We start from the raw sequence: 20,363 nt of genomic DNA, 5'->3' as shown, positions 1-20,363 counted from the left end.
TTGATATTTGGTCTGTAAACCTATTATTATACCCTGATTACACAGGGCATAGCATCATGCCTGGAACACAAAAAGCACTTAGTAAATGTTTTTTAGATAATTGAATAATTGTTCAAAATTAGTTTCTTTTCTCCCTTGTATTCTCCCAACTTCCTGTAAGTAAAAACTGAGACTTTTTATTTAATACTTTGCTGTTACTCCTGATTATAATCTGCAAGATTTCATTCTATGTATTTAGTTGCTCATCCATTCAGATTTGTGTATTATGCACGATGGCTTCCGCTATTAAGAAAATGAAGGCAAGAGTCAATATAGGCAGAATCCCTAACATGTTCGCAGATTATGATTTAGTGATAATCTGTTATGATGGGCTAACCCATTTTCCTGCTTGAATGGAAGATTAAAAAAAAACCAAACACCTCTCGGATTTCTAAATCTTGCAGATGAGGAAACCCCTTCTTTGATACTTCAAATCCACAAAGCCAAGCCAATCATATTTTTTTCCTGTTCTTTGCTTTTTTTGGTGGGGAAAGGGTTTTCTGGGAAATATTGAACTTTCCTTTTCCTAAGAGTAGGCCAGAGTAAACAACTCAAATTTTAAACACAATTTTCTTGAATACTTCAAAACAACTAATCCAAGAGTCATCCTGTTTTTTTCTTCTTTTTTTAAAGTCCTGATCACTTCAAGGTGTTGCTGAAAGGGGCGCTGACATGATCTCTGGGGTTTGCTTTAAAATATTCCAGCAAAAGAAAAAATGTTTGCGGCGCGGTGGTGGTGACAGATACAAGAAGACTGAAAAAAGAAAAAATAAATTTCTGAAATTCTGGAAGTTCAGTATACTTTGAGATTTTCCTTAATAAAAAGCTTTAAATTGTTCCGATTTTTCTATTTTTTAACTCTCAGTACTCCCTTTGCCTATTAATCTTAGACGGGTCTCAGGCTGAGGAAAACTACAACCAGCCTTTTTGCAAACCTCTGCCTGTGCACTAATTTATTAGAGGAGGCTTTATTTTTGCTCTATACATTAACGGCATATAGGTATCTATATATTTCATTTTAAAACAAAGAAAACTGACCTTCCACCTCAAGTTTCGGGGGTACTACACTTTCGATATTATCCCAACCTCTTTGTAACAATTCTTTTCAGAAACGGCCCTTTCGCCCCTCGAGTCACGCGCTTCGGGGGGACAGTGCGGGGCGTCGCTCAGCCGGCGTCCCGTGTCTCCGCCCTCCCCAGAGGAAGAGGGGACCCGCCCCGTCCTCCCCGGGCCTCAGTGCCCCGCCGGGAAAAGAGCAGCCGGGCTGTAGTCCCCGGGCCCCCGCGGCCCCTCCTGGTCGGCCGGCAGCCCCGCCCCGAGGGCGGAGACCGGGCGGAGCCGCGCGCTCTCCTCCGCCTCCTCCCGACTCGCCGCGGCCCCGGGTGCCGGCGGCGCATGTGCCTGGCGCCCCCTCCCCGGCCCTGGATTCCACTCCCCCTCCGCTCGCGCTGCAGCCGCAGCCGCCTCCAGGCCCCGCGCCGCCTCCGGAGTCCATGGCCGGGACGCGCTGGGTGCTCGGGGCGCTGCTCCGGGGCTGCGGCTGCAACTGCAGCAGCTGCCGGCGCACCGGCGCCGCCTGCCTGCCTTTCTACTCGGCCGCCGGCTCCTTCCCCTCGGGCGTCTCGGGCCGTCGCCGCCTGCTGCTGCTGCTCGGGGCCGCCGCGGCCGCCGCCTCTCACACGCGGGGCCTCCAGACCGGGCCTCCGTCCGCCGGGAGGCTGGCGGGGCCTCCCCCCGCGGCCGCCTCCGCCGCCGCCGCGGCCGCGGCTTCTTACCCGGCCCTGCGTGCCCCTCTGCTGTCGCAGTCGCTGGCCGCGGCCGCGGGCCCGGCGCGGAGCTACAGCCAGGTACGTGGGCGCCGCGAGGGCCCGCGCGCAGGACCCTTCCCCGGCTGCGCGCACGCGCGCGCTCGCTCCCGCGCCCCTCTGCCGGCCCCTCGCGTGCACGCCCGGGGATCCGCGGCACGCGCCGCGCAGCCTCCCCCCACCCCCGCCCGCCCAGTCCTCCTATTGGGCCCCAGAACAAGGGACGCTCTCCCAGGCCTCGGGTTTTCTCCTTGTTTTGTTCTCTCGAGTCTCTGGTCGGTTGGGCAGTGTAAGTGTGGCTAGGGGTGAATGTTGAGGCCTTGTTTCCCGCCGGCCCATGGTAGGTTTTGTGAGGCTGTGGGCGCCCCCACCCCGCACCCCTGTCGCTCTCCGCACGCCGCTTGTGAAGTTGGGAGGCCGGACCCGCGGAGGGTTGGGAGTTTCTGTGCGGCCGGAGCGAGAGGCCTAGGCGGCCCCCGGCGCGCCTCGAAGCCTGCTGAGGGGAAGGTCCACGCACTGACTGACGTGGGCTGGGTCCGAGGGGAAGGAGGCTCGTGGCCGGCGCTCCCCTCTGTCTCGTGCCGCCGGGGAGAGGCGGGCTGTCCCACTTTGCTGAAGGTCACCCCTGCACTTCCACCTCCTCTAGCAGAAGGACCTTTAGGGCCATGGGTCGCCGCCGACAGGGAGGACAGCGTGGAGACTGATTTGGGGGTGGGGGGGTGGCTAGAAGAGCGGACGCCTAGAGGTAGGGCCGGGACTTGGGGACCCAGGAGTGTTTCCTGAAGTCAGTGTGCCCTTTAAGAACTCCGATTGCAAATCTTGTGTGCCGTGTAGGAAGCCCTCTTTCCTGCTCGTGAACGTGGTATCTGGGAAGCATCAGCTCACGTTTTCACTACCCACCTCCTGATCTCTCGGATCGTATTTCTCTTAATTCAATTTGGGCTTCTCCTTGAACTTAGGGAAACCGGGAGGCTAATCAGCATGGCTTCTGTCTGCCAGTGGCTGAGCTAATTGATTTGAATCCTGGCCCAATACTTGGGGCTGCCCTTTTCGGTAAAAGCTGGTGATGCGTGTGGAATTCTGGGAAAATGGGGAACGTTACCTTTATTAAAAAACACAGACTATCTCTAATGAGCCTTTGCGAGGTAGCTACTCTCTTGTTTTTTTCCTATGAAATCGACTGTAGTGATATCTGTTGAGCCTCTACTAGTGTTAGACCCTGTGCTCAGATTTATCATTGACTTCCTAACATTATATGGACGTCTTCTTGAAAATGATGGGAACCTGCAAAGGCGTGAAGTACCTCCTTAGCATGATAGATTGCAAGTCGCTTGACTGAGAGCCCGAGTTGTCTTTCCACATTGATTCGTAGTGCTTGTTGCATTTTTATGAAGTAGGGAAAAGACATCTGCTCGAGGTTTCCATTTATCATGGACTCCTTGTAGGTAGAGAGGTAAGTCTTAGTGTAAACTGTGGGATGGTACAAAGGAATCTTTTTCTTCAGCCCCAAAGAGTACAAGTCTTAAAACTGCCGTTTTCATTCCTGGTTATGGTTGTAGTGCTGATTGGAATCTTGTTAAATTCCAGTTTTTGCTGAATCTTGTAAAATACAGTTCTTGAGGGATGTCTCGGGCTCTTGTTATCTTACACTACTGCTTTTGCCTCTTAGGATTTTTCCTTACTCAGTTGGTCTGATTTACCAGTTGACAGACTACTCTTTCCAAACACCCTGCTCTCTCGATATTTTACCCACTCCGAAATGTCTTTTATTAACTCTTTCTTGCCTACTGGGTGAAGGGGACACATTGAGCTTGACATTCAAGTCCCTCTGTTGTATGGTACCAAGTTCCTTTTGCCAGCTCATCTTCTTTGGCTCCTAATTGTATCCTGCAGTGGAGCCAAATGGGATTATTGCTGTTTTGCAGACAGGCTTTTGTTCATTCATATTGCTTCTTCCCCTCACCTCTCAAACCGGAATGCTTTAGATATTGTTGTCAAAATTCTGTGCTTCCTTTGAGGCACATCTTATGTCTTGATTCTTCTGTTAGTGTTCTGTTTTGGATTCCTAATAATCTTGTATCTTAATTGTAGCTCATAAAGCATCCTGTCTTGTAATGCTCATCTTAGTCTAGATGATAAGCTCTTTGGGATGAGAGCCTAATACCACACACGGTGAGTAGGAAGCATTCATATCTGTCCAACTGAAGGGACCCTTCTTGTCCTGCCTTAACTAAAACACTGTTATTAGGTGTAATTCGGGACCAATAATTTAAAAAACTAGTCCTGGATGAAATTTATGTCCTGCGAAGTCATTGGGATATACTTGCTTGTTGGTTTAGAATGTATAATTTAAGCCAAAAAAGGATGCATTAGATTTGTGAAGTTTATTTCTTGCCTCTGAAATAGTAACTGTTCCCTAAGAATAACATCCAGGGCATTGGTTTGCAGACATAAACGTGTTCCCAGTAAGGTTGTTCGAAGAAGTATTTTACTTTTCTTCATTTATCTCGGAAGGAGTCCAAAACTACGTACCTGGAAGACCTCCCGCCTCTCCCTGAGTATGAGTTGGCTTCGTCCAAGTTAGGAGAAGAAGTGGATGATGTTTATCTCATTCGAGCTCAAGGATTGCCCTGGTCGTGCACTATAGAAGACGTGGTTAACTTTTTCTCAGGTATATTCTATGTGTGTTTGAAATACGTAATTTTGTTTGAGTGTGAGGTAGTCTCACAACATGGTAGAAACCAGTTTTCTCCAGAAGTTTTGGTATGTACTTAACCAAACCGCAAAACCAGTTCAGCATAGCTCTTTATGTAACACATACATTTAGAATACAAGATTGCTTAGTGTCAAGTGATGTAATTTCCTTAATAACACTTTTGGAATGTTTACATATCTGTGATTAATTTTTAAGTGCTGTATCTCACTATGATTTTTAATTTTCCTTTTAAAAAGCTTTTAGGGGATGCCTGAGTCACTCAGTCAGCTAACGGTTCAGCTTGATTTCAGCTCAGGTCATGATTTCAGGGTCCTGGGATTGAGCGCCAAGTCTGGCTTCATGCTCAGTGGGGGGAGCCTGCCTGAGGATTCTCTCCCTCTGCTTTCCTCCGCTTGCAGTTTCTCTCTCTCACATAAGTAAATACAATAAATTTTTAAAAAAGGGTTTTTATTTTTTATTTGTTTTTTTTTTTTTAAAGATTTTATTTATTTATTTGACAGAGAGAGATCACAAGTAGACAGAGAGGCAGGCAGAGAGAGAGGAGGAAGCAGGCTCCCTGCCGAGCAGAGAGCCCGATGTGGGGCTCAATCCCAGGACCCTGGGATTATGACCTGAGCTGAAGGCAGAAGCTTTAACCCAATGAGCCGCCCAGGTGCCCCTATTTGTTTTTTTTTAAAGATTTTATTCATTTATCTGAGAGAGAGCGAGAGCGAGCTGGCACGAGCCAGGAGAGGGGCAGAAGGACAAGCAGACTTCCCTTCCTACAAAGCACAGAGCAGCTGCCTTGGGCTCAGGTCATGATCTCAGGGTCCTGGGATCGAGCTCCACATCAGGCTCCTTGCTGAGTGGGGAGCCTGTTTCTCCCCTGCCTGCCGTTCCCCCTGCTTGTGCTTGCTCTCTCCCTCAATCTCTGTCAAATAAATAAATAAAAATCTTAAAAAAAAAAAAAAAAGAAAAAGAAAAGAAAATGGAACAGTGTATAGACTACCATCTCATTAGCGTTTGGATGCCTTCAGTGATGGGGGTTTCTATACGGAATAGGATAGACATTTTGATTCATGCTTTGTTTTGTTGTTGGAATCGGAGGATTGCATTCTCGTGACTTGTATAATTGAGCTAAAAGTTTGGTGTCTGGTTTTGATTTCACTGCCGTACTTTCAGACTGCAGAATCCGCAATGGTGAGAATGGGATACACTTCCTCTTAAACAGAGATGGGAAACGAAGGGGTGATGCCTTAATTGAAATGGAGTCAGAGCAGGATGTGCAAAAAGCCTTAGAAAAGCATCGCATGTACATGGGACAACGATATGTGGAAGGTACGTGAAGTCACGCTCTGGCTTTTATGATCAGAACCTTAGCCTGTACTTTCTTTCTTTCTTTCTTTTTTTTTTTTTTAAGATTTTATTTATTTATTTATTTGTCAGAGAGAGAGAGAGAGAGAACACAGCAGGCAGAGAGGCAGGCAGAGGCAGAGAGAGAAGCAGGCTCCCCACTGAGCAAGGAGCCCGATGCGGGACTCGATCCTAGGACCCTGGGATCATGACCTGAGCCGAAGGCAGCGGCTTAACCCACTGAGCCACCCAGGCGTCCCCAGCCTGTACTTTCGAAGGCAGTTTCATTTGATCCTTAGCAGTAATGAAGGAGATAGGCGTTATGAATACACCCTTTTACAGGGTATGAAAATGAAACACAGAGATAATCTCATTTTCTTATCTATAAAATGAGGATGTTGACCAAGTTTACCTCCCAGGTTGGGATGTTTAAATAAGTCACAGCTGGCACACAGTAAATATTCAGTAAATGTCATTTGTTATTTTCTCCAAAGAAGTACATAAAGATTAAAAATACTGGCTTCTCCATTCTTGGATAACTCACTAAGTATGATTTTTCTTTTTTAATGTCTCCTTCCTTTGCTATGGAAATGTGCGTGCTTCTGTGCTTTTTCTTTGCAGTGTATGAGATAAACAATGAAGATGTGGATGCCTTAATGAAGAGCCTGCAGGTGAAGTCCTCACCTGTGGTAAACGATGGTGTGGTTCGTTTGAGAGGACTTCCGTATAGTTGCAATGAGAAAGACATCGTAGACTTCTTTGCAGGTGCTTTTCAGTTATATCATGTTTGGGGCCTCAATTTTTTTTTCCCCTTACTGTTTTCTTTATATCTTAAATGAACCTTTTCCTAGTTAACTGCATGCAATTGTATTAGGTTCTCTAGGGGAGAACTCTTCACTTAGGTTACCAATGTTTATAGATTACATAAGTGTTTTGACCTATTACGCTGACCTTTGGGGAATGTCACATTTCAGAATTACTTCATGCAGGTTTATTTTACTGTTGAGGAAGATAACCTCTTGTAAGAGTGGCCATATTTGTCTAAGAAAGTAACAGTTTTTATCATTTAAAAGCGTTATTGTCTAGTTCTTAGCTGTGAAAAATGTAACATTAGTAGTGTTGTTAGTCTAAATTCCCGTTTCCCCTACTCCATAATTAATGGCCAAAAAAAAAACCTCCCAGAGATTGTGTATTTTAGATGAATTGCATGAATCCTAAATATTCTGGAAATACAGATATGTAGGTGTTATTAGCTTTGGTGCATAATAATTTTCTTTCCCTTAGGCATGTATCCAACTTAGAGACTAGCAAAACAGGCCTTAGGTTATACTAATAAAAAAAAAATTTCTAGTATGTGAATGAATGTATTAATCAAGGATAAAAAAGGCTCTTGTTAGTAGCACTAAATTTGTAATAATTTTTTTGGTGTCCTAGGACTGAATATAGTAGACATCACTTTTGTCATGGACTACAGAGGGAGGAGAAAAACAGGGGAAGCCTATGTGCAGTTTGAAGAACCAGAAATGGCCAACCAAGCCCTATTGAAACATAGGGAAGAAATTGGTAACCGGTGAGTGAAACAGGTTCTAATAACGCTCAAGTACCATACTAACAACATTAGCGGTCATTTATTGTCTAATGCCAGTCCATAGTCACACTTCCCCGATTTTCCATACCAAAATTGTCTTTTCAGAGTTGTGGATCGTTTTTGTTTTGTTTTTGGAGAGAGAGAACAAGCTAGAGAGCACTGAGCTGGGAGGAGAGGGAGAAGCAGGGTCCCCACAAGCGAGGATCCCGAATAGGGGCTCAATCCCAGGGTCCTGGGACCATGACCTGAGCCTGAGGCAGACGCTCAGCTCACTGAGCCACCCAGGTGCCCCTCAGAGATGTTTGTGTTTGTTTGTTTTTTTTTTTCTTTTGCTTCCAGAATCTAGATATGGACCACGCATGGCATTTGATTGTTACATCTATAGTTCTCCTAAACTAGAGCAAGTCTCCTTCACCTGTATATTTTTGTTCCCTTTCCCTTTTAAAATGCAGTTAACTTCTGAAGAAACTGAGTCATCCTGTACAATGTCTCATGTTTTATGTTGATCTTGTTGCTTTATGGTGTGACTTTGTTCCTTTGTATCTTCTATTACTTCCTGAAAATGGGAAGTTAAAGCTGAAGTCTTGAATTGATTTGGGTTAACATTTTGATACAGATAATACACTGTAGGTATTGCTGTACATCACACTGGGTGCTTTAGTGTTGGAGCGGTTCATTGTGTCAAATTTGGAGTACTCAAAAGTGTCAGATTTTAGATTGTTGTTTTCCTGCTTTCTGGCTGTTTTATTTGGCTCCGCTGAAGTTTTAAAAAAATGAAAAGCTATTATAAAGCCATGTATTTCAGGATCTATGTATAGAGTTGACTCGGGTCTTTATTAAATTTTTTTAAAATAAAAATGTGTATGCAGACCACCCTCCTCTCCCATTTTCTTTTAGTACTCTTCACATTTTCTTATAACATGTCTTAGAACAAATAGATTACGGTTATGTTTTTATGTGGGAAGATTATGTCAGTGTATAAATCTCTTCAATAAATTAAGAAGTAGTGCCTATCTGATCTTTATAGATCTGTAAATACAAATGGTTTTTGTAATTTGTGCTTAATAACCTAATTTGGAAAAGCGGTATTGAGAAAAAAACTGGTTTGAGAAGCTTGGATTTAATAGGCAATCCCACTGCCAAGCAGATAACAAGTCAGAATTGACATTTAGTTAATCGAATTGTCATTGGTGTCTTGTTGAAGTTCTGGGGGATTTTAGCTCCTCATGTCCTTTGATGTTTAATATCTTACCCAGATATCATTGATTTTCACAGAATTGTCTTGTAAGGCTTTAAGAAATAGTTAACCGACAGTAAAAAACAAAGCCCTTCTTACCAGATATTTTCATACACACAATTTGTCTTGGCATAGTTGTTCTCACGAAGTAAAACAGAACAGAAAATACTCTTAATTAAATGTGTATGAAGAAAGCTGTTGCCTTGGGCAGGAGTGTGGGGGAGATTAAATCCGTGGCCCGTTCTGTTGAGAATACTCTCCAGGGACTAATATCTGTATCTAGTCTTTTTCTCTCATCTGTTATCTTTGGACACTTTGTTTCATAAGCTGTCAGAAATATTATATGTGCATGTTCTATTTTAAATGACTTCAGTGTAAAGTTACTTTGCATTCTTTGTGTCTGTTCACTTTTGCTTTGATACAGGTATATAGAGATATTTCCAAGCAGAAGGAATGAAGTCCGAACACATGTCGGTTCTCATAAGGGAAAGAAAATGGCATCTTCTCCTACTGCTAAGTATATAACTGAGCCAGAAATGGTCTTTGAAGAACATGAAGTAAGTGAGGATATTCGACCCATGACAGCTTTTGAAAGTGAGAAGGAAATAGGTAAGGACCTGCATCTTGGTGAGACTTACTGAATCTGTCTTGTATGTTTTGATATTTAAAATATTTTTTACGACCACTTTGTATGGAATTATTAGATTATGGGACCAGGGAATTGAGTTGGAAGATTTATCTGTCTTTGAGTGTAGTATGTACTTAGAATATATGCAGAAGGGCTTAATTATTTCATAAAGGTTTTTATATAACTGTTTTTGTGGATTCCATATGCAAAGCTGCATGGCATAAATATAATAAAACAATGTAAAATGTCAACATTTAAACTAAGGTGAGAAAAGAATAGTTAGAGAGCTTGAATGTTGACTAAAGTAAAACTTTTGTTTGCCTCTGTATTTAATTATTCCTCTGATTCCTAACCCCAAAGCCAAATGTGGGATCTTTGAAGTTTGATGAATCTTTTTTCAACTCATGTCATGGTGGGTTGCTTGAATGGCTCAGTTGGTTGAGCAGTGGACTCTTGATTTCTGCTCAGGTCATGAATGGGGGTCCTGGGGTTGAGCCCTGCGTTGGGCTCTGAGCTCAGCAGGGAGTCTGCTTCAGGGTTCTCTTTCCCTCTGCCCCCACCCCCACTCTCATGGGTGCACGGTTGCTCTCAAATAAATAAAGCTTTAAACCCATGCCATGGAATTCTCCCGTTACCATGTTTATTCTTTTTTTTAAAGTGCCTATAACTCAGAACGTTTATTGCCCCTTTTTTTCACTCATAATCATGTTTCCTTCTTTCTGTTTTTATAGAAATATCTGTTCTTATGTAATCTCGTAGTGGTTTGAGGCACTAAATCTTTGCACTAAATCCTCATGGTTGTTCAGGTGATATTTGTTAGGTGGCAGAAATTTCAGAACATTTTTGCTTTTAAAAATAAAGCCCTTCTTCCTTACTGGTTCAGGAAGAATTGAGGATTTTGACATAAAGGGCATAACTAACTATAATCTGTTAATAACTCTTGAAGTTCTTCTTGTTACTGACGGTGCTTTTTGTTCCACTTCTCAGAGTTGCCTAAGGAGATGTCGGAAAAGCTTCCAGAGGCTGCTGACTTTGGGACTGCATCTTCACTGCATTTTGTCCACATGCGAGGACTGCCTTTCCAAGCTAATGCCCAAGACATTATAAACGTGTGTGGCAGTAAGATATCCAATCTTAATAGGTTTGGAACAAAAATCCTAAAATTAAACTTATATTAACTTGGGAAAGATACAGAAGAAAATATCCTAATTCTGAACCATTTTTGTACACTAAAGAGGCAGGCGTCCCCTTTGTTGTGGAAGCTTGTCTTACTTTCTTCAACTGAGAAGTATGGGTTTTATTACATTTTAAGGTCAAATGTATAATGATAAGAGGATAAAATAATATGTAGCTTTAGTATGCAAAGGAAGGAAGTTTGGTTTTTCTTTAAATTGGTTCAACTTAGTCATTTTTGAGTTTAGGAAACTGAGACCCAGAGGGAATTTGTCACGGGGGAGGTATATACTAAGCAAGAATCCCAGTGCTCCTGAGTGCTTAGAAGCTTGTAGCCTTTTTCAGGATTCCCTAATTTTGAGAAAGAAATTTAAAAAATATTTTTATTTTATAACAATGTATGAAAAGAGGGGCACCGGGGTGGCTTAGTTGTTAAGCGTCTGCCTTTGGCTCTGGTTGTCCCAGGGTCCTGGGATTGAGCCCCTCATTGGGCTCCCTGCTTAGCGGGAAGCCTGCTTCTCCCTCTCCCACTCCCCCTGCTTGTGTTCCCTCTCTTGCTGTGTTTCTCTGTCAAATAATAAAATCTCAAAAAAAAAAAAAAATGAAAAGGAAGGAAAACAACAATAGCCATATTGACTTCATGAATTTGAGAACGTATACTTAATTAAGGTAGAACCAAAGCTAGAGGGGCGCCTGGGTGGCTCAGTGGGTTAAAGCCTCTGCCTTCGGCTCAGGTCATGATCCCAGGATCCTGGGATCGAGCCCCGCATCGGGCTCTCTGCTCTGCAGGGAGCCTGCTTCCTCCTCTCTCTCTCTCTGCCTGCCTCTCTGCCTACTTGTGATCTCTGTCTGTCAAATAAATAAATAAAATCTTAAAAAAAAAAAAAAAAAAGAACCAAAGCTAGAATCTTCAGTTAGTAGTGGGTCCTCAGAGTTGTCTTTTTCTTTTTTTTTTTTTTTAAGATTTTATTTATTTATTTGACAGAGAGACAGAGATCACAAGTAGGCAGAGCAGCAGGCAGAGAGAGATGGGGAAGCAGGCTTCCTGCTGAGCAGAGAGCTCGATAATGGGGCTCAATACCAGGACCCTGGGATCACAACCCAAGCCGAAGGCAGAGGCTTTAACCCACTGAGCCATCCAGGCGCCCCTGTCTTCATTATTTCAAAAAGCCTGATAGGAATCATATCTTAAACCAGACAGAGGTCGCACAATCTCATTAAAGCATTACATTCTATTGCTTTGGTTTGAAATGGTAACCACTCAGTGTGGTACCTCTGTTCTTATAGTGCTGGTAAAAAAACTGGTGAGCAGGTGCATATCTGATATAAAAATGACTAAGAAATGAAAGATGGGCGCTCTTCAGAAACAGGGAAGGATGTATGTGGGAGGAGTAACAAAAGTGGTCCTTGCTGGCATAGAAAAGTTTGAGCACTCTTGGTGTGTTGTGTATTGTACAGTTTTTTTCTGTGAACAGATAGTTGAAATGTGACCTTGAGTTCTCAGAGGATCAGAAAAGCCAGAAGACATGGTAGATGTGTAACTACTTTGTTGCTTAAAGAGATTTTCTAAGAACAGTGTCTTGGGTGTATCAGTCATAGTCTGAAACAAAAATGCAGAGTCTTAGACTGCTAGAAATTGGACCTAGTACCATTATGTTCCTTCTGGCTTCTGTTGTTTAGTTCTTTGCTCCGCTGAAGCCTGTTAGAATCACCATGGAATACAGTTCTAATGGGAAGGCCACTGGAGAAGCGGATGTGCACTTCGATACCCATGAGGACGCTGTTGCAGCTATGCTCAAGGACCGGTCCCATGTTCGTAAGTGCTGCCCATGGTGTTATCGTCAGTGCTCAGTTTGTCCTCACCTTTCCCTGTTTTGGAGTTTGCCTAGACTTTTTCTTTGGGAAACTGTGCTCTGTTAATACTCCTAAAATAAATGTAAAAAGGACAGAACACTATATTGTAATGAGAAGCATTTGTTTGCTAATTGTCCTGCATATTTCTATGTGGAGGTGGGATATTTTTTTGCTTGTTTTTTAATTTTGTTTTTGTTTTTAATTAGGAAATGGACAAAGGGTTTGACTTGCTGTCTGAACTATGAGAAAATTTATATTATTATTTCTCCGTTTTCACCTTCTTAAAATGAATCTTTTCTTATCATTCTCAGATCATAGATATATTGAATTGTTCCTGAATTCATGTCCAAAGGGAAAATAAGACTTCCAGGGACTCTAGATAATAAGGTAAATTTAAGAGGTATAATTGTGGGAATTATTTTCAATTGATAAATTAGGCATTAACTCACTAATTTGTAATATGGTGAAAACCTTTTTTTAAAAAATATTTTATTTATTTGAGAGAGGCGGGAGGTGTGCATGTGTGCACAGGGCAAGGAGCAGAAGGAGAGGGAGAAGCAGACTCTGGCCCAACGCAGAGCTCCATCCCATGACCCTGAGATCATGACTGGAGCCCAAATCAAGAGTCGGACGCTCAGCCGACTGTGCTACGCAGGAGCCCCTTAATAATGATCAGACTGATCAAGATAACTCAAGCATCAAAATAAAGAATGAAAATCTCCTGGGAAATAGGATTCATTATGATTGAATAGTGGCTTTGGGTATTTTTCCCATATAGAATCTTTTGGCATCATCTCCAATGTTCATCCTGCTGTGTGCCTAAATATAATTTTTTAACCTTTAATATCTATATATTACGCTGAAAATGTGCTTATATATGCGTTCTTCTTATAAAATTTAAACACATTTCCTTAGTTCCAAGATATTAAAATGTTTAAAATGATAAATTTGATGTGTAAGCCCGATGATTCACAGACCTGTAGCCCTGGGGCAAATAATACATTATATGTTAATAAAACAAACAGACAAAAAAATGATACATTTGAAATTGGGATTTTTCATTATTATCTACACTTAATGTACCACTATCTCTTTCCTAAGAAAGTGTTATGAAAATAGTTGTCTGTCCTAGGAAGTACACAATTTCATAGAGTTAACTTGATGTGTGACAAATCTACTGAATGTTTGGATGTCCCCTCCCTTGACTAAATGTTATGTGGTATTTTTTATTTACCCATAAAGTCTTTTAATGTATTATAATCATTTTTCTATTTATAGTGGTGCATTTGAGATAGTTAACTGTAATGATTTATTGGAAATACATGAGGCATTTCTTTACTATAGTTCATAGTTGTATTTGTCATAGGCTGTTTTTGGATATAAAATCCCATAATCTTGTGATGTTAAATATTAGCTAAAATCTATGTAAAATATATTTTGTGCTCAACTCTGAAAATTTGTCTTTATATCAGGATGTAAACAATAATGTCTAATTTTCTTCACTGTAACATAATGGATTTGTCACTAAATGGATTTGCACTAAATCAGAAAAAAAAAAAAGTATTGGGGCACTTGGGTAGGTCATTTGGGTAAGTGTCCCCAACTCTTGATAACAGCTCTGGTCTCGATTTCATGGTTTTGAGTTCAAGCCCCTCGTTGGGCTCCACGCTGGGCATGAAGCCTACTTTAAAAAAATTATTAAATTTGTAATTCTAAATGGTCTGGGAAAGAGTATGGTATGGTAACACTTTTTCTTTTATTTATTTACTTTGCACCACTTTTTCATTTTGAGTCCGTGTGCAACATTTTTCTTTTTTATTTTCAGGATGAAGCAAGAAGCATTTCATTTGCACATCTTTCTTGGACGTGGAATATAAAGTTCCAGTTTTGTAGCAGCAACTGCTAGAGAAAGGATTTGGGGGTTTTGGGTTAATTGCTTATAAGACAAATTGCATAGTGGACTGTTAAGAAAAGGAAAGATTCAGTTTGGAATTATGAAATAAACCACAAATTTAAAATTTTTGTTTAATCTGTTCAAGATCTGATTTAAAAATCTGGTTTCTGTTATATATGATTAAACAGTTTGTTTTCATAGAAGATGTGTTACCCAATGAAAAGACTACATATTTTTATTCAGTACTGTCCTTGAAAGTCTTTCTCCTGTTTTACAAATGCTCTGTTGGAGGTTTTGTCTTTTTGCCTCTGAATTAAGGCTCTGATGTAAAACTTCTCTGGAATGAAATACTGATTTATTTTAACCAAATACTCACCAAAGCAAGGAAGGGTTTCAGACCTTTGAATCATTAAGGTTTGGCAGAGTAGTTTTAATTTTAGGTGTATTAGATTATTTAGGTAGGAGTAGAAATTAAAAAAAAAGAAAACCAGAAATAAGTACCACAGGTTAGTGAGTGTAAGTGACAACAATTTGGCAGTTTTATGTCTTTAGAAATGTTTGCCTTTCTAAGCCTTGTGCTAAAGGCATTTGACTTTGGTGCCTGTATCCGTAAGGAGAGAATTCTAGTCTTAAAAGTTCTTTGAACACTCACCCCCCAATTTTTTTTTGATTGTGGGTAAACCTTAAGGGTGTTTGTTAGTCTCAAACTGTGAAGTGACATGTCAAAACAGTCCTGACTGGTAAGGACGTTAATGGCTTCACTTGAATTTAAACCAGCTCCTGAGAGGAAAAAAATCTGTCTCCTCATTTTGCTTTTTCAGTGGGATAGCACATCCCATATTTTAGAACAAGTAGGGGTGCCTTGCTTAAATAAAAATAGCATTTAATGTATAACTGTGTGAAGGGTTTATGGATAAAGCTGTACTTCTGTCACATTGTGACGGGACCTTCTGCTTTAATATTAAACAGCTTGTTATTTAAATATTGGATCAAAATGGCTGGCTTCAAAATGTAGTCCTTAATAAACTAACTTTACGTGCACCTGTGTAGGAGAATCAAAGTCCTGTATACTTTCTTTGCCTTGTTCCTGTTCTCAGGGTGACAACTGCCACATAGTTACCAGGAGATACAATTCTAGTTCTTAAAATTGAATTAGCCCCGATTTCTGAGAGGTGATATCTGGAAGAGAGAGGACGCCTTCTCTCCCTTAATACATAACCATCTCTGATTTCCAGCTAAGATGTGAAATCACTGAACTGTAAGTAGTCAATAAATGAAGACTTCTTTCAGGCTGGAGATTACCTGAGACTATTTATTTTGGAGTGTGTCTGTCAACCAAATATATTTTTGTTACATCAAATTCTGGTATGGTATGAGAAGAAATTGTAATTTTCGTTTGTATTTCTATCATCCCATATGAACATGACTTCATTAAGCATCTGACCATCTTCAGTATTACTAAAGTAGAAATGTGTTCTCATATGGGGCTGAGTATACCAGGCTCTCAGAAGGGGTGTCTGTGGCTGTGTGATCTATTAGAATATGCTCTTTTCTCTGTTGAGCAGTATGTATCTTATTTGCTATGGAAAAAATCTATAGGGACTGTTGGGATTGGGGTTGGTGAGAAATTAAATCATTTGCAATTATTTTAAAACTAATGAATTTCATTTGTACAGCTCTAGGAAAAGAATGAGAGCAAAATCATCAAGATGTTATGTGGTGGGTAAGCATGAAGGTGGCACGGGTTGTCTTGCCACATTAGTGGCTGAGGGCTCAGTACAAAAGGTGGCCATTCTCGGGAAGTTATCGTATGAATTCGTATACTTTACTCCTTTAGTAGGTGATCACTCATAATTTAGGCTAGTAAATGAATGATTGCTGAGAAGGCAAATGTAGCTACTGGGAAGAGAAGAAAAGTACATAATAGATTAAAAGTAACCTTTCCATCCAGTCAAAAGACATACTTCTATCTCCCAAAATATGACAAGACTGGGTTGTATAGTAGCTATTGAAAGAAGTAATGATGGTGAATATTTCTCTTCTGGGTGGGTCCTTTGTGTCTTTATCATCTCTTTGGTGATAAAGCTACGAAAAGATAGCAGGTTTAGATACGGAGAGGTGACCCATCTTGCCGTGGCTAGATTTGCAGGGGTGGCTTGAATTGCAGGGGTGGCAGGGGGATGTCTGATGATTAGCATATAGATACCGTGGAGGACATTGCTGGAGATTGTGATCTGATGGATACACTCACTGACATGAGAGAAGGAAGCAGAACCAGAGCTGTCCCTCTGCCTGGGTGAATGAGGCTTCTGCCGGGTGGGAAGAGAGACTGAATCCACTGTGGAGTGGGGGGCTCTGAATCCTTCTTACTACTGTGGTGCGGGGCGGAGGAAGCGGAAGAAGGCCCCTTACAGCCACAGGCCATTTTGAGGCAATGGCCCTGCTTATGATGAGTCAGCAGGTCCTGTGGGGATCCTCTGCCAGGAACAGTCCTTTAACAGATTGTCATCTGGAGTGTTTCCTCTGGGTTCGACCCTATTCCTTTTATAATCTAAGACATTCCATTGTTTTAAGAGTGTCCCCTGAATCACGTGAAAGCGTTCACATTGAACTGGCAGGGCCTGTGTTACGGAGTAGAACGGAGTATCTCAGATGTAAGGTAGAGGCAGGCCCAAGTTCCAGAGGCTTTACAAAAAAATGTGTAGTAGGAATAGGTTTTCCCTCAATCCACACTAGATGAGACTCTGAGGTTTGCAGGAAGGGAATGAAGCTGCTATAAAACATTCCTGTGTAGGATTTTGTGTGTACATAAGATTTCAGCTCATTTGGGTAAATACCAAGGACGATGATTGCTGGATCATATGGTAAGACTATGTTTAGTTTTGTAAGAAACTGCCAGACTCTTCCAAGGTAACTGTGTCATTTTGCATTCCCACTAGCAGTGAGTGAGAGTTCCTGTAGCAGTTCCTTCTTGACAGCATTGGGTGTTGTCAGTGTTTTGAATTTGAGCTGTTGTCATAGGCATTCACTGGCTATCTTGTTTTATCTTGCTGTTCCATAATGACCCAAGACGGTGAGCCTCTTTTTTTATGTATTTATTTGTATCTGCGTATTGTCTTTGGTGAGATGTCTGTTTAGAGCTTTTGCCCACTTTTTTTTTTTTTATAAAGATTTTTATTTATTTATTTGACAGACAGAGATCACAAGTAGGTAGAGAGGCAGGCAGAGAGAGAGGAAGGGAAGCAGGCTCCCCGCTGAGCAGAGAGCCCGACGCGGGACTCGATCCCAGGACCCTGATATCATGACCTGAGCCGAAGGCAGCGGCTCAACCCACTGAGCCACCTAGGCGCCCAGCTTTTGCCCACTTTCTTAGGTGGTTTTCTTACTGAATTTTAGGACAGGGATATAGGAAGGTTTAGTTTCGTTCTTAAACCTTGATGACATGAAAATAAATGGTGGGATGATTTATAAATTGTATTTTATTTTTTGAACAAAATAGAATTCAAAAGATATACAAGGGTATACGGTGAAGTCTCCTTCCCATCCTACACTTTAGCCATTTAGTTCCCCTACTCAGGCAACCCTGTCATCAGTTTCCAGTAAACTTCCAGTGATGTTTACTGTATAGATGAGCAAATATTTAATAGACATTTTAATTTCTTTTTAAAATATAAATTATAGCATAACTCTATTCTATGCTATTCTGTGCCATTTTTTCCCTTTTAATATGTCCCAAAGATCGTTTTATATCCATATATAGAATCCTCTCATTTTTAAAAATGTACAGTATGGATATATGTAATTTAACCTGTCCATTACTGGTGAACAGGTGAATTGTTTCCAATCTTTTGCTATTGTAATGCTGAAATGAATTATCTTGTATAAATTTATGTCATTTTGTACATACACAAATTTCTCTAGGATAAATGGTCAGAGTATGTGCACTTGTAATTTATATCTAAAATTAAACTTGTAACAATAATTTATTTTTTTTTAGTTTACACCAGCAGCGCAAGTGCCCATTTTCCCATAGCCTCACTAACACAGCATATTAGCAATCTATTTGACAATCTGACTGGTTTAAAAAAACCGCAGTGGTATTCTCTTAGGAGGTAGCATTTCATGTTTAAGACTTCTGGGGTTTCCTTTTCTGTGAATCGTCTTCATATCCTAACCCCATTTGTCTCCCCCCTTGTTATCCCTGTCTACTTATCTCTTCATATCAATCTTAAAGCAAATCTAAGACCTAGCATCATAACATATGACCCTATTTCTGCATGCATCTCTTTTCTTAAAAAGGACTTAAAAAGCACCATTCCTAAAAATACTAATTTCTTGTCAAAAATATCTTTCTGAAAAATGATTTTTAAAAAAGTTTTACTTGAATCAGGATGTAAACAGCAGTCCTTACGTTGCAGTTGGTTATTATGACTCTGCTCCAACATTTTTAAATAAAAAATTTTGAGCATAGAGAATAAATTATCAACATATGTACACCTACACCTAGATTCTACAAGTAATATTTTGTCATACTTTCTTCATATCTGTGCATCTATCAGTCTGTCTTTTTTTCTTTATAGATATCAAAGTTGTAGACATACTTAACTCTTAAGCTTTTTGAAATACATACTATAGAGTTTTTCCTTGAGGTGAAATTTATAGTGAACAAGTGTTAAGTGTACCTGCCACGTGATGAGTTTAATGTACAACCGTGTAACCTCTGGCAAGCTGTGAAACATTTCCATCACGTCACAAGATTTCTTTACCCAGTCAAGTCCTGCACCTTTCCCATCCCCTCTTCCTGTTAGAATTTTTTTTTTTTTGCCACAGATTAGTTGACCTGTTCTAGAACTTTCGTATAAATGGAATCATACAGTGTAAAGTTTAACTCAGCATGTTTTGAGAGTCATCTGTTTCAGCTTTTTGTTCCATTTTCGTTGCTGAGTAGTATTCCGTTATTGGAAACTACCACAGTTTAACCTTTCACTTAGATGAACAACTGATGGACAGTGGGCTGTTTCTAGTTTTGGCTCCTGTGAATAAAGTGGCTATGAACATTCTTGTGCAAGCCTTTTTGTGGATCTACATTTTAATTTCTTCTGGGTAGTATTTAGTTGAATAACCTGAGTTGTAAGATAGATGTAGTTTTAAGTTTACTAGAAATTGACATACGTTTTTCTAAAGTGGTCATTCTATTTTGTAAAACCAACAATACGAGAGTTCCAGTAGATTATTTTTGGGAAAATTATAGTCTTTATAATATTAAACCTTTCTATCCAAGAACACAAGATCTGTTTCCATTTTATTTGGGTATTATTTAGTGTTCTAGAAAGTTTCATAATTTTCTGCGTATCATAATTTTCTTGCATATTATTTAGTAAGCATAGCTAATGAGGTACATCTTCTATTTTTATCTACATACTTTTGTGAGATGTCTTTTTTTAGTCCTTATAGCTATTAAAGCTAAATATTGAAATAAAATTATTTTAGAACCAGACATTTAAATTATATCCTAATCGAAAAGAATTACAAACTAATATTTTTATTAAGGAAAATTTTATTTATCAATTAAAATAATTACATTAGTATTTATGTTATTCATTTTAAGTTTCTACTATGGATTTCATGCCTTATAAGGGATATGTGTCAAATTTTGCTAAGGAAACAGAAAAGCCTTGAGGATGAAGGTTAAACAAAGCTGCTGATGGCTTTCAGGAAATCAGGATTTGTAGGAGTTGCAGGAAATGGCTGACTGTGATTCAGCTACATATTCACCACTGAAATGAAATAATTCACAGGAGGAATACCAGAAGCTTCTGGAAGCATCTTAAATCTAATGTTTGCCAAAGCACATGACATGCTTGCCAGTGGCGAGGAAAAATATTGTGGGTTCTGCTTCTCTCCCACTGTGCAAAGCTTGTGTGAGTCTCTCTTATAGGCAGAATGTAATGCAAAACCCTGCTGGCAGGGAATTCTGAGAAATCTAGTTCCTAGTCTTCTAGCCTTTGTGAATAAGACATTCTGGAAGGTGGATAGTAGGTCCACATCCTCACTGTTTGGTGCCAGCTTGCACTTTTAGCCATTCTGTGTGTAGTGG

General features: G+C 40.6%; 1 protein-coding gene across 2 annotated transcripts; it reads left to right on the top strand.

Moving 5' to 3' along the window:
• The first annotated feature begins 1,405 nt into the window (after positions 1 to 1,405).
• On the top strand, positions 1,406 to 15,567 carry GRSF1 (G-rich RNA sequence binding factor 1). 2 transcript variants are annotated; one of them, XM_047719479.1, is made up of 10 exons: positions 1,406 to 1,886; positions 4,359 to 4,515; positions 5,722 to 5,877; positions 6,514 to 6,657; positions 7,327 to 7,462; positions 9,142 to 9,326; positions 10,333 to 10,454; positions 12,199 to 12,334; positions 12,684 to 12,759; positions 14,198 to 15,567. In XM_047719479.1, exons 1-9 carry the CDS (start codon positions 1,533 to 1,535, stop codon positions 12,731 to 12,733), a joined length of 1,440 nt encoding a protein of 479 aa, XP_047575435.1. In that variant the 5' UTR covers positions 1,406 to 1,532; the 3' UTR covers positions 12,734 to 12,759; positions 14,198 to 15,567. The 2 variants fall into 2 exon arrangements, with proteins under 2 accessions (XP_047575435.1, XP_047575436.1); XM_047719480.1 differs by lacking the exon at positions 1,406 to 1,886 and adding an exon at positions 2,059 to 2,184.
• The last annotated feature ends 4,796 nt before the right edge of the window (positions 15,568 to 20,363 follow it).

This window comes from Lutra lutra, chromosome 2, assembly GCF_902655055.1.
Source record: "Lutra lutra chromosome 2, mLutLut1.2, whole genome shotgun sequence".
Lineage (NCBI taxonomy): Eukaryota > Metazoa > Chordata > Mammalia > Carnivora > Mustelidae > Lutra > Lutra lutra.
This window is presented reverse-complemented; position numbering and strand designations above follow the sequence as displayed.

What these genes read in the sequence shown, in the direction of transcription:
- GRSF1 (XM_047719479.1), top strand. Translation starts at nt 1,533, where the DNA reads ATGGCCGGGACGCGCTGGGTGCTCGGGGCGCTGCTCCGGGGCTGCGGC. An exon ending in GGGACAACGATATGTGGAAG is followed by an intron (nt 5,878 to 6,513) that starts GTACGTGAAGTC and finishes TTTTCTTTGCAG; the next exon opens with TGTATGAGATAAACAATGAA. An exon ending in CAAGGACCGGTCCCATGTTC is followed by an intron (nt 12,335 to 12,683) that starts GTAAGTGCTGCC and finishes TATCATTCTCAG; the next exon opens with ATCATAGATATATTGAATTG.